Below are 13,004 nucleotides of genomic sequence, written 5' to 3' on the forward strand. Positions count from 1 at the left end.
TTTTTTATGAAATCTAGGTCAGGTTCGAATATGGGTCATCTGGGGTCAAAAACTATGTTACCTGGTCAAATCAAAGACAAACATTGTGTATGCAATAGGGGCTGAATTTTTCATCTGATGTGCATGAAAGTTAGAACGTCTTCCATGAAATCTTGGATGAGTTTTTATATGGGTAACGTAGGGTCAAAAACTAGGTCACCAGGTCTAATCAAAGAAAAAGTGTGTTTACACTGGGGGCTACAGTTTTTATTCAATCTTCATAAAACTTAGAATGTTTGGTATCATAAAGTCTTGTATGATTCTGAATCTGGGTCATGTAGGGTCAAAAACTAGGTCACTTGGTAAAATCAAAGGAAAAGTTTGTTTACATTCTAGAGGCCACTTCTTTTGCTCCAATCTTCGCGAAACTTTGTCAGAATGTTTGCTTTGATGAAATCACGGACAATTTCTAATTTGAGTTATTTGGGGTGAAAAACTAGGTCACTAAGTCAAATAAAAGAAAATGCTTGTTTACACTCAGGCCACATTTTTGGCCCAATCTTACTGAAAATTGGTCAGAATATTTGTTTCCATGAATAAGAAAACTAGGTCACTAGGCCAAATCGAAGCAAAAAACACTAGAGGCCACATTTTTCTCCAATCATCATGAAATTTGGTCAGAATGTTTATCTCCTTGAAAACTCAGATGAGTTTGAAATTGAGTCATTTGGTTTCAAAAACTGGGTCACTAGGTCAAACATGTTTGTGATGGTGTGTTACTCTGGTGAGCGACCTAGGGCCATCTTGACCCTCTTGTTTTAATTATCCCTAAATTTGTGTAATTTCTGTCTTAATTTAAAAAAGTTATTGACACAAAGTCATGCATATAGTGAACCAATTAAGTTATCGAAGTGAATATTTTTAAGATTCATTTACAGAGGATGCTTTGATCGGTTACCAAGAGTTCCTAGGTTACAGCTTCTTGAAACATAGATATACTTCACTGAGTGATGAAAAGCAACAATATATATGGTCAAAGGGCGAGCTCGACATGTTGCCCATGGGCATCTTGTCCTAATTTAGCCCTTATTATTGGCCAAAATAGCCCTAGTTTTTGGTCAAATAGTGCTTGAAAGCCCATAATCACTACTGATATGAGGTCAGTACATCAAAGGTCATTGATACTTCAAAATGGTCTCTGATCAGTAACTGCGTACGGTCTTCAAATGATTGTTTATAGCTTGGAGACGAACCAGTTTGTTTTTGTGTCAGCATGTCAAAGGTGAGAGTGACACTTCCCTTTGATCAGTAGATGATATCTATTACTTTAAAGTGGCATTATGAGCATGTTGCTGCATATAGTGTGTTTTTGGTGAATGTTTAAAAGCAATCATCGGTTGCTGTGCATTTAAAGGTGTTAAATTAAAGTGGAATTGTTAGCATTTTTAAGTAAAAACTCAGCTGAAATAGATGTGTGTGTTAAAAGGGTGGAAGAAATTATAACTTTTAACCCAATATGCCAAACTCGTCCTGTTACCACTACGAAATAATGACTTTCCAAATATGACTTTCCTTATTTTGACTAGGGCAGTCTTTTTTGAAAAGTCAAACTGTACACAGGAGTTGCTTCCCTTCAACTTAAGGAATCTCTAGCTGCGTAGAAGATTGAAGAAAAGAACTTACGATTTTATTTGTCAGATAGCCTTATTTCTTAAGCATCAACTTCAAATAATTATGCGGCATTATCGTTAATTTAACACATTAAAATGCACAGCAACCAAAGATTGCTTTTATAAAACATTCACAAAAACACTCTATATGCAGTAAGATGCACATAATGCCACTTTAACAACAACAGATCTTGGATTCCATGATGAATCCGTCAGATCCAATCATAGGTTCTGGAGTTACAGCCCCTGATTGACCCCTGAAAGAGCCAAAATTTATTATTTTTTACCTTGCTTGTGAACACGATAGAAATGACATTTTACACTCGTTTTTAACCACACTTACACACAACTTAAGGTAGTTCTGCACGTTTGTTAAACGGAAAACGTAGAATAAAGCCTGGATTTGGCGTGCGGAAATGAAAATCAGTTTATGAATTAAAGGCAACCTGTGAATAGATTTATTAAATTGTAACCGCCTCTATCTTTCTAAAGTTAAAATATGATATTAAAACATCTGACACGTTAAATAATTAAAAATAATGTCTTTAAATTAGCTTCAAATAGGCGGTTCACTTTAATCATGGCCAAATATCTCGGAAATAAGCACACGGACCTATACAATTTATTTCACTGTATTATAGACCATATGTTTATTTACGATTGTATGTCTTTTCATAAAAATCTACATTGTCGAAGAGCCCGCCCGCTTAGCTCAATAGGGAGAGCGTCGGTCTACGGATCTCGGGGTCGTGAGTTCGATCCCCGGGTGGGGCGTATGTTCTCCGTGACGATTTGATGAAAGACATTGTGTCTGAAATCATTCGTCTTCAACCTCTGATTCATTTGGGGAGGTTGGCAGTTACTTGCGGAGAACAGGTTTGTACTGGTACAGAATCCAGGAACACTGGTTAGGTTAACTGCCCGCCGTTACATAACTGAAATACTGTTGAAAAACGGCGTTAAACCCAAAACAAACAAACAAACAAACATTGTGGAAAATTTTCTATTCACCAAAATGTTATGAAATGTTTTGCTATTTTCCCATAGACTCCCATTACGAAAAAATGCGTGAGGTCCAAATTTTTCAATTTAGTCTAGAAAAAAATCAGGCACACGACCCTATCCTTTTATTTGCTGAATTTTCTAGGTATATTCTGGTTTTGAAAAATCAAAGTTTAATCAAATTCTACATTGTAGAAAAATGTCCGATCCAAACGTGCAGAACTACCTTAAGCCACAATAAGATCTCAGTTCGTTTCGAAAACCGGCTAGATTCCATCATGGGTTTCAAAGTTACTGCCCCTGAAAGAGGAAAACATTTTCTATTTTGGCTTTTTCAGCCGTACAGAGGTTCATTTACGCTTTGATTTTATACAAACTTGCATAGAATGTTTATCTTGAGGGGTCAAAAACTAGGTACCAGGTCAAATCAAAGGAAAAGCTTGTTAACATCCTAGAGGCCACATTTATGACCCTATCTTCATGAAACTTGGTCAGAATGTTTGTCTTGATGAGTCCTATGCCAAATTTAAAACTGGGTTATATGGGGTCAAAAACTAGGTCATCTGGTCAAATCAAAGGAAAAGCTTGTTAACACTATTGAGGCCACATTTATGATCCTATCTTCAAGAATCTTGGTCAGAATGTTTATCTTGATGATTCATAGGCCAGGTTTGAAACTTGGGTCATGTGGGGTTTAAAACTAGGTCATCCACTCAAATCAAAGGAAAATCTTGTTAACACTCTAGAGGCCATATTTATGAGCCTATCTTTGTGAAACTTGGTAAGAATGTTTATTTTGATGATTTCCTTGGTCAAGTCCGAAACTGGGTCATGTGAGGTCAAAAACTAGCTCACCATTCAAACCAAAGGAAAAGCTTGTTTACACTTAGAGGCCACATTTATGACCCTATCTTCTTGACACTTGGTCAGAATGTTTATCTTTATGACTCAAAGGCCAAGTTTAACAGCCTCGTGAGCGATATAGGGTCATCATGACCCTCTTGTTTATCAAAAGGAATTGCGTTGTAGCACTTAGTGTTTGGCTCTCCAAACATTGCTAAATAATGAAACACTTTAAATATGTCCAAGATAAATAAAGTCTCGTTTTAAGAAACTACATTTATTATTTATTTCTCTTACAAAATGAAACAGATACACATAAAAATAAATATTTGCCAATGAAATAAATAAGATGGAACATATTGTATTTATCAAACCAATAACCCTCTTTATGTATAAGACAATAAAAAAGTGAAAAATTACAGGTTGCCCAACACGCCATAAACGAAAATGTTGCAGGCTCGGTTTGATTGAGCCTGTGCCAACACAGAATGGTAATAGAAGGGATATTATTACAGTAAATACAGCTTTACTTTTCCCAACGGATTAAAAGTACAACAAAAGTGTGTAAGCAAATAACGGCTCCTAAATAATAATCTTGATACTTTTGGAATCAAATTGTACATTTTGGTATTTTTACTTATATGTCAGCGCTACATAGAAAATATTCTTTTGTCAATTGAAATGTTACTATTAACCTGAGAAAACAAATTCTAGGATATTAATCCTAATAGCAGAAATGGACAATACTGTTATTTAGATGTATTTTGCTTGCAGCCTTAAGTGAATGTAAATTTTCAAAATATTCTTAATGTAAATTTCTTTAACTTCGCATAGGCACTTGTACACATGAATTTGACATTTTCCTTCTTTCATGCCTATGGTTTTTGCCATTTGCTCCTTTCACATATACAGTTGAGACTCGGTATCTCAAATTCCTAGGGATCGACCGTTTTATTTCAAGAGAAATTTGACTTAAAACGGTATATTTTGTGCAAGTGTTTTCGGGACGGGTCTTGAAGGTGTGTTTAGATGGCCGAGAATTTTAATATAAGTGAGTTTGGGATACCGAGTTTCAACAATATTTATGAAAGTTTCAGGTTGCGCAAAATGTGCCAGTTTATTAACAAATATTAAAAGAATAACAAATTTCTGACTTTTTCGGAAAAAAAAACATTTTGAAAGAAATCGAAAACGAAACTCGAAAATAAACAAACTTTTGCACCTTCGAAAAAAAGATTACCCCTGTCATTCGTGTCAAAGTATTGATCTGTCATAGTACTTCTTCCAAAACTAAATCTCTTAATTTCAACAAGTTAAGCGATGATATCACAGTCATTATACAAAATATTACATAACTTAAATACACACTTTACATGTAAAATATCATAAAAAACATGAGGACGGACATATCTATCACAGGCGTATTGACTAAATATAACATGTTAATTACATACTGATATAGTATTAAATAATAACACAAACGACAATGACTATTAAAGGATATGGTTTGGCATTCGTGTAGCTTAGTTCAGTGTATCCCCAGATTTCGGAACAACAGTGCACATAAAACGAAAACGTATCTCGAATACATAAAGTAATCTTAAGGGTTCAATTAATTATACAAGTCTTCGAATAAATAACATCTGATTGGAAACAAGCTATTCCTAAACGGCACAAAATTATCATTTAATGGAGTAACAATTCCAAAAGGAGACAAAAGAGGCAGTGAAATGGATCTCCGTAGTTTTAATGAATATGTAAAGCTGCGTAGACTTTGACCCGATTATCTTTATGCAGCCTAATTTATCATATTTATGTGACAGCAATAAACCTCAACTTGTTGGCTACGTTTATGTTAATTTTGATTCTAAAATTTTGATTGGCAAGGGACAACTTTAGTGAAATTTGTGCTACAATATTTAAAAACTTGCCAAATTATTTTAAAAGATTACATAGATTTCACTATTCTAATGGGCAAGTACTTCCATCAAGTATAAGATATTTTCTTAAGTCTGCGCGTGTATACAGAAATACTTCTTTTCTTGGTACCGGACAAGAGAGACTGACTGTTTAAAGGCAAACAAGTTCCCATAATTTGTAAATTGCTTTTCTCGTCAATTGTTCTAAGGAAATGGTTTTAGAAGTTACATAAAAGAACATTACAGTCTGATTAACTATCGCCTATTGGCCTTGTCATCATAGTTTATGATTCTAGAAGATAACATAGTTTGTTCAGTAATGTCCGATAGTCTCTGCCATTTTACTAATCACTTTATTTGTCTTGTTCAGTTGAAACATCTCTTTATCTTATTGATTGTGGAATGGTTCTAGGAATTATACTAGAAAAACAGTTTGTTAACCACATCCTATTGGTCGTTGTCATTGTCTACACCTTGTATGATATTCTGTCAGAGGAGAGATTGGCGAGGAAAGAACGGAGTATGATGTTTCCAGACTTATCAAGATTTTCTGGCGATATTGACAGCATGTTGGCACGGGTCATGTCTAAGTTCAGATTGAAGGCATTGTTGTACTGGTTGACGATGTCCATCACATCTTTCCTCGGGAGACTTCCTACAAAGGTACAGAAAATAAACATTTACATAAAAACTTTGTACGTACTAATCTGTGCGAAGTATTAAGAAAACGCGAGCTTGATAAAGTCTTGGTTGTTGTTGTTAAAACGCACATGTACAGGTACAATGAACCAAGAGGACTAGAAAATACCGGGCGAAATAAATTTTGCCAAACGTCTTAGGCTATAATTACCTGTGCTCCATTCTGATTTTCAAATGCACTTCATGATTGCAAGAAACAAACTTAACAGTCAGATACATCATATATAATTACAAAATTTAAGACGGAAAGATTACCTATAAAATAACCCGATACGAAGCCATACTAAAAGCTCATCAAAACTACACTAATAACTGTTCTGCACACATTTGCATTCTGTGTGCATGCTTTCCTTACTACTCATACTGAGCCATTTTATCACACTTGTGTTGTACAATAACACAGGTGCCACACATCGGTTTATCACTTTGTGGATTTCAATTTTATGTACATCAACTGTTTCTGTACATTTTTGAATCAAGCGCTTTCATTTTTATTCCTGTATGCCCCACCATCCTTAAATGTGTATCTGTGCATACCATTATCGTATAAAACCATATATTCATATCTACAGCATTATTATGGAAAGAGAAATCATTAATTCTTCGGAAGTATCCTTTCAAAATATAAAAATGCATTTATTAATTAAAATGACCGATAGCAGTGAGACCTTCAACTTCTTAGAAAATAATATTCGAAAGTGGGATCTGTTTCTAAAAGAATAACGAATGCGTATTAATAAACGTTACTTTATATAAATTTCTAGAGTATAGATCGTATGGTATTGGTAGTAATCTTTGAATAGAGTTTTTTTTATTTGAAAAACTATGTTTTGCCGCGATCTAAACTACACTAATCTTCTTCTAAACAACACTAATCTTTTTCAGTAGCATAAGTATTCTAAACCAGAATTAAGATTTAATATGTTTATATTTGACTCATTCATTTTCAACAACGGAAACTATCACTTCCTTTGGCCCTTCAAAGAGGATAATCTGTTTCCGGAGCAAGAACAAAGGTAATTCAGTCAAATAAGATGATATAAAGCACCTTAACCTAGCTGTATTATCTCACCCTATAACAAGTTCGAAGTATACCTTTATATGATATATCACTGTCATACAAAGCCTGTGCCAGTTTTAGATACCGATCCAACCATGGTTTGTCCCTACTGCTCATTGCCTCTTTTGTCACCTATAAACGCCAAAATGGGATATCAAATACTCGATATTATCATTATTTGTACCAGATATCTGTCGGTCAGTTCACCTGAAATCTGCTTGCAATAAAACGCCTGTATAAACACATGTTCTTTACAAAATATTTGGATTTTTACTGTCAGTCTTTGTAGAGCTCGCATTGATCAACTGATATAACTACTAGCTAATGAATTCATTCAAAATATTGTTTCAAAAGAACTCAACGTTTGTATTGCAAGTAGCTTCTAACTAAGTGCTATCTTAAAATTCCACCAATTTATCCTTTCAAAGTGCTATATTACCCACTGCTTTCACCTATATCCTCTGTCGTTATAATAACCTCTTTGATAATAATCTTGTGTATTCTGTAATACAAAATCTTTGTTAACATCATATCAGAATCCTTAAATAATTCATCTTTACCAGACTGTCGTGTGGTGTAGTTTTTACTCTTCACATACTCATTCCTCGACAGATGTATACACACATTTTCAATAAAGTAAATGTCAGGCGAATTGTCTACTTAGTACATAGGTCGTTATATCAAATACAGCTTTAACAGACAATACCCAAACTTTAAATCAATGCTTATATACTTTTGTACATTGATTATGCATACAAAACTATCAAATATAGTGACATAGGACATTTGTTTCCTTATGTCTTTCCGACAAAAGCGAAAGGATAATTCTTTTGGGTTAGATATAAACATGTAAGACAAATTGAATGTCAAGTTAATGGCATTGTAAAAGTTATTTACTTCGTATTTGGATTCCAGATCATGAAGCTGAGTTGATAGTTGCATGATTTGTTGTTCCCTGGATCTATGTGTATCGTCGCCACGGCCCCTACCACCACCACCTTGCCTGTTTCCTTCACGGAAAGAATCCCTGCCTTCACGCTGTTGCATCATCTGCTGCTGTGGCATCTGCTGTTGCTGGTAATTGTCACGATCGTTGTATCTATAAATAAAACAGGCACGTTCCTTATATTCAGCTTATCTATAAATAGCAGATATGTTCATTATATGTACAAAGAAATAAATCAATAAATATTGGCATGTGTATCTATGAATAAAACAAGCATGTTAATTATATCCATACATAAATGATGGCAGGTGTATCTTTTAATAAAACAAGTACATTCAATATGTACATATATAAATAATGGCCGGTATATCTGTAAATAAATATGTGCATTCATTGTATATTAATATATCGTGACTATGGTATCTCTAAATAAAAGTATGTTGCACCTATCAAATATATAGATACATAATAGCTATAGTGCGTCTATAAGTAAACTGTGTAACAATAAATACAGACTGGCACGTTCATGACTATTTGTACGAAGTGTTCAATACTGATGCAAATAAAATCATTAGTTATATCCTCTTCATGTCAATAAATAGTTAACGATTGCTGTATTTCTATAGATATATTTACATTTTTTAAAAAGGCATTTTCATGAAAATTGACTACACATATTATTTCAATAACTTACAGTTCAAATAAAACATGTAGTAAAACAACATATAACATATTTAGCATTTGCATTACACATACCATAACTGTCATGCATTCTAGAAAATGTTACTTTATGTAAGAAATTTAATTTGATGGAGAATTTAGAAATACTTTTCGATTTGATTGAATCTTCAAGGCCATTATTGTTTTCTGAAATGCTTTAAATAGATAAATAAATGAAATCTGTTTAATTGCTTTATATCAAACGGTTTATACATTTAGCTATACTCAGTGTCTGTATTTGTTTTAGATGGCTAAAGCAAATAGATACACGTTATTGTTAATGTTTAAAATTATTCACTTTCAAACACTGTCATAGAACATTTTGAGATAACACATCAAACGACAACAAATACACATTTTAAAAATCCAATTCAAGTTGGCATATAAATATATACAACTGCGTTTAAAAAGAATGTCTCATAAACAAAGACGAAAACCCAAAAAGCAAACGAAATGCTACGTCGGCTGGAGCCCTCTTCTGCACAACCTTCTTTCATATTTAAGCTTTGCATATAGACTACATGTATATAGTTTCCAAAGACGAAGAAAGCATGGGATTAGTTTGGCAATTCCCTCAACCGTGAACACCAAAGTACCTATAACTGTAAGACCCCATTTGTTCATATGGGTATTGCTGCCTATTGTAATCCCTATATGATTGAGCACCATAGGCATCTCTGTATGTGTAAGGGACAGGCTGTCCCCTTATTGGGGACAAGTTTCTGACTGGTGAAAGACTTTGGGTTCTTCTGAGTGGAGTCTGAAGACGTGACGGAGGTCTTCCATAATACTGGTCTGCTATTCTGTAAGTTCAATTCATTTTAAAGATGTTCAGTCACTAAGATAAACATTATGTAAGTTTTTATTTAAAAGGAAAAGACATTCTTATAAACGACTTCGTCATTCATTACCTATCTTTGGTGTGTCCGTCCGTCTTTCTGTCCGTCCAAGCCATATCTAGGAAACGATTGCTTTGAGTTAGAGCGTTTCGTTTTAAGTATTAAACAAACGTAATGTGGATCTATTGCCTTCGTCGATAAAATCATAAAACTGTCAATAGTGACCTTTGAATTTATGTTATACAATATATTGTTTGCGTAACTAAAAGTAAAAATAGCAAGGTAATCATACAATTTCCTATTTCAAAAACTAAGGCATTGGCGAACGTTGTATATTTTTTCTTGTCTTCATCAGATTCTTATAACATATTATCCAATCCCACTTTATGTTTTATATTAGCAGCAACGTTAGTTGAAAATTAATATTTATAAAACAGGGGACCTATTTTAATTCAAAATACTGAAAGGAATTATAATTAGTAAATATACTCATTCCCATAAAATTGAAACAGAAACCATTAAAAGTTCCAAACCTGAATAACTACATTTAATGTTCAGTCTAATGTAAACTTCAAATATGAAAAAGTAATTAAATACGGATATAAACAAATATTAATGAATGAATTCAATAGGAAAACAAATTGTCAATGTAAGCACCATTAAAAATCTGAAATAGAAAGCCATGCAGATTAAGTGCAATGATTTCAGCTGCATAACATTCAGAGTCCACAAAGATAAAATCAAACAAATGAACACACAATTTCCAGTCATCTAGCTCTTCTTTGGGAGCTTTTGAATCAAGTTCGTTTATAAACACAACGCTATGCAGCTGACTACTTCAGAAGAAATTAGAGAAGAAACCTCTTAGTCCTCACTCCTGTACCCAGGGACAATAACTAGACAATAAAAATACCATTCCACCATATACACCTTATTAAATCTAATTCATATCCATGATAATGTACCTTAGCTCGTCTCGATACGAAAAAGGTCGTCTACGCTGTTCTTCAAGGTTTGGGAAAGACGTTTTCCTTGAAAAATTAATTAATTTGGTATTTAATGTGAACTGATTAGGAAAATTAATTAAACTTACACTAAGACATACACAATGCAACATTTCATTAAAATACAGATCAAAGTTTAATGGTTGTGTGTCTTGAAAACTGATCTAAACGAAAACAAAATTTGTAGCTTTATCAATGGTTTCAGTTACTGAGATTCTCCATTTTAAATTACAAAGAATGACAGTCTTTCATTCACAATAATTTCTAAGAGCTACCTCTGAGGCTCGGCGTAGGATTTAGGTCTCTCGTAACGACTTGGAACTCGCTGTAAAGCTCTTGGTTTTCTACAAAAGCATTAGTTTCATCAATACTTATACAGTCTAATTCAACAGCAGTGACAGTCTGATATATTCCCAAATTCTAAAACGCTTTAAGTATGTCTTAATTGCTTAGGTTTTTAATGCTTAATAGTGTTACTGATAGCAAAGACGCCAGTAATTCATTCGTATACATAGTTACTAGGAACAGAATGTTCATAAGTATAAATTGTTGACATGGCTTTCTCTACGTACATTCTTTTTACTAGATAATACAACAATAATTAATCTCATAGTGTTAATATGGTGCACAAAGCTTAAAGCATTATTCTTTTGACAGCCAACGTTTTAGAATCTATGTGACGCTTGATCTTGACTTGATTGAAAATATTCAAGCAACAGTATTACAAACTGCTATATTTATGATCTTATATTCATTGTAAAACAATGTAAAAAGAGTACATGTTAAAACTGTAAATATAAATGTTCTTTCAAATAGTTGAATAAAATTAGCTTGCGAGTTCGGCATAGCAGTACCTGTTACTTCTATATGCCCAGTTCTTCCAATGGCCTTCATATGGTGAATCTTCAGGTCTAAAATGTTTACGAATGAAGCTATATTCTTCATTACACACATTATTATCAATTTTACTATATGGTTTTCGAAGATTTATCTACTCTTGTAACAAAATGCAATTGTTGAAATAGGTTAGTAAGTATCAGTTTCTTTAAGTATGTATTATAGCTACTCGTTTACATTTGGGATGGACAGCTCGAACGTTATCAGTTAAAATTAATTTGATATAACATGTATATATAACACGGAGAAATAGACAAACTTTTAAAATAGTTGTGAAAACCGATGTAAAATGTTCTTGCAATCATTTCAAAAGTGTCGCACTGTTAACGTTTTTTTCTCTTTCATTTTAGCGTTGAAACTTTGGCTATGCATTATGTATTTTTATATACATGCGGAATACACTTTAAAATACGAATGTATTTTGTGCTTCCAAAGGATCTTGTTACAGATTGGTTAACCTTCATAATAGCAGTCTTTGTAGTGTTGCTGGCCTAAAAAGTTGCTTCATGCCTTGATTCAGTGCTGTCCTTTAGAGTGATTTAATTCATTAAATAAAACTGAATAAATACAAGTAGATAAATCAATTTAATGCATTAAATAAAATTAAATAACAGACTTTTACATAGGCCGGTCGATGCTATGGGCGTTGGCGGTGTTGCACGTTTCATTACCTCTCATAAATAACACCATCGTACCGTGTCTACAATTATTTTGTAGGTTGCGAAGCTCTTTACTTCGAGAAACGATATTCTTAAAGCTCAGGGTAATTAATTTTTACGGAAATTCAATTTGAATAAAAAGTGTGATCGGATTGATTTTAGGTAAGACCAGGGTAAATATTTCTTAAATTAGTAATAGCTGACAACAATGGAAAAGCAAGCAATGTATCTCATGCAAAAAGCAATGGCAACAACAACATTACGGAAAAGGCACTGAAGAGATTTTGTTAGTTCAATGTCTAAAATATATTTATGGTATGCAAATGTAACAAAACTTTTGAGATTTCGTCATTGTGCAAACAAATATTAGACATACATTATAAAATCAATCATGCTATTCTAATTTGTTAAACATTGTGTCTATTTCAGATCTTTCTAATCTTTCCGCACAAAACTTGTTTTTTCTAAGTATTAATGTTACAGTTCCGGAACACATACTAATTTTTCAATTTGGTTTCACACCGAGCTTTGAAATTAATAAAACAGTATTACTTAATAAAACTATATGTGCATTTCAAAATATTATGGTAATTAGAAGAACGGGAACAGATTAAACAACATAAAGATGTAAGATTAATCTCTTTGTGGTTTTACATATTTTTTCTGTCTAAGATACAAATGGAAACTGTTAAAATCTCAAGTATGAGCGGAGTGTGCTGTAACATTGTTTTTTTTTCTGCCATGCACCACTTCAATCGAGCTCTGAA

At 33.2% G+C, this 13,004-nt stretch overlaps 1 protein-coding gene across 30 annotated transcripts in view; it reads right to left on the reverse strand.

Moving 5' to 3' along the window:
• Positions 1–3,755: 3,755 nt before the first annotated feature.
• The window catches only part of LOC123524347 (uncharacterized), a 69,227-nt gene continuing 59,978 nt past the window's right edge, over positions 3,756–13,004 (reverse strand). For 20 of the 30 annotated variants that reach the window (XM_053538931.1, XM_053538940.1, XM_053538949.1 and 17 more), the window contains 7 exons: positions 11,536–11,592; positions 10,957–11,025; positions 10,643–10,708; positions 9,435–9,641; positions 8,070–8,271; positions 7,208–7,304; positions 3,756–6,068 (listed from right to left, as the gene is read on the reverse strand). In XM_053538931.1, coding sequence (XP_053394906.1) covers positions 5,881–6,068; positions 7,208–7,304; positions 8,070–8,271; positions 9,435–9,641; positions 10,643–10,708; positions 10,957–11,025; positions 11,536–11,592 — 886 coding nt within the window. In that variant the 3' untranslated portion in view covers positions 3,756–5,880. Of the gene's footprint in view, positions 6,069–7,207; positions 7,305–7,611; positions 7,675–8,069; positions 8,272–9,434; positions 9,642–10,642; positions 10,709–10,956; positions 11,026–11,535; positions 11,593–13,004 lie in introns of all 30 variants that reach the window. The other 10 variants (XM_053538936.1, XM_045302475.2, XM_045302481.2 and 7 more) reach the window with 6 other exon arrangements.

The sequence above is a fragment of the Mercenaria mercenaria genome, chromosome 3 (genome assembly GCF_021730395.1).
Source record: "Mercenaria mercenaria strain notata chromosome 3, MADL_Memer_1, whole genome shotgun sequence".
NCBI lineage: Eukaryota > Metazoa > Mollusca > Bivalvia > Venerida > Veneridae > Mercenaria > Mercenaria mercenaria.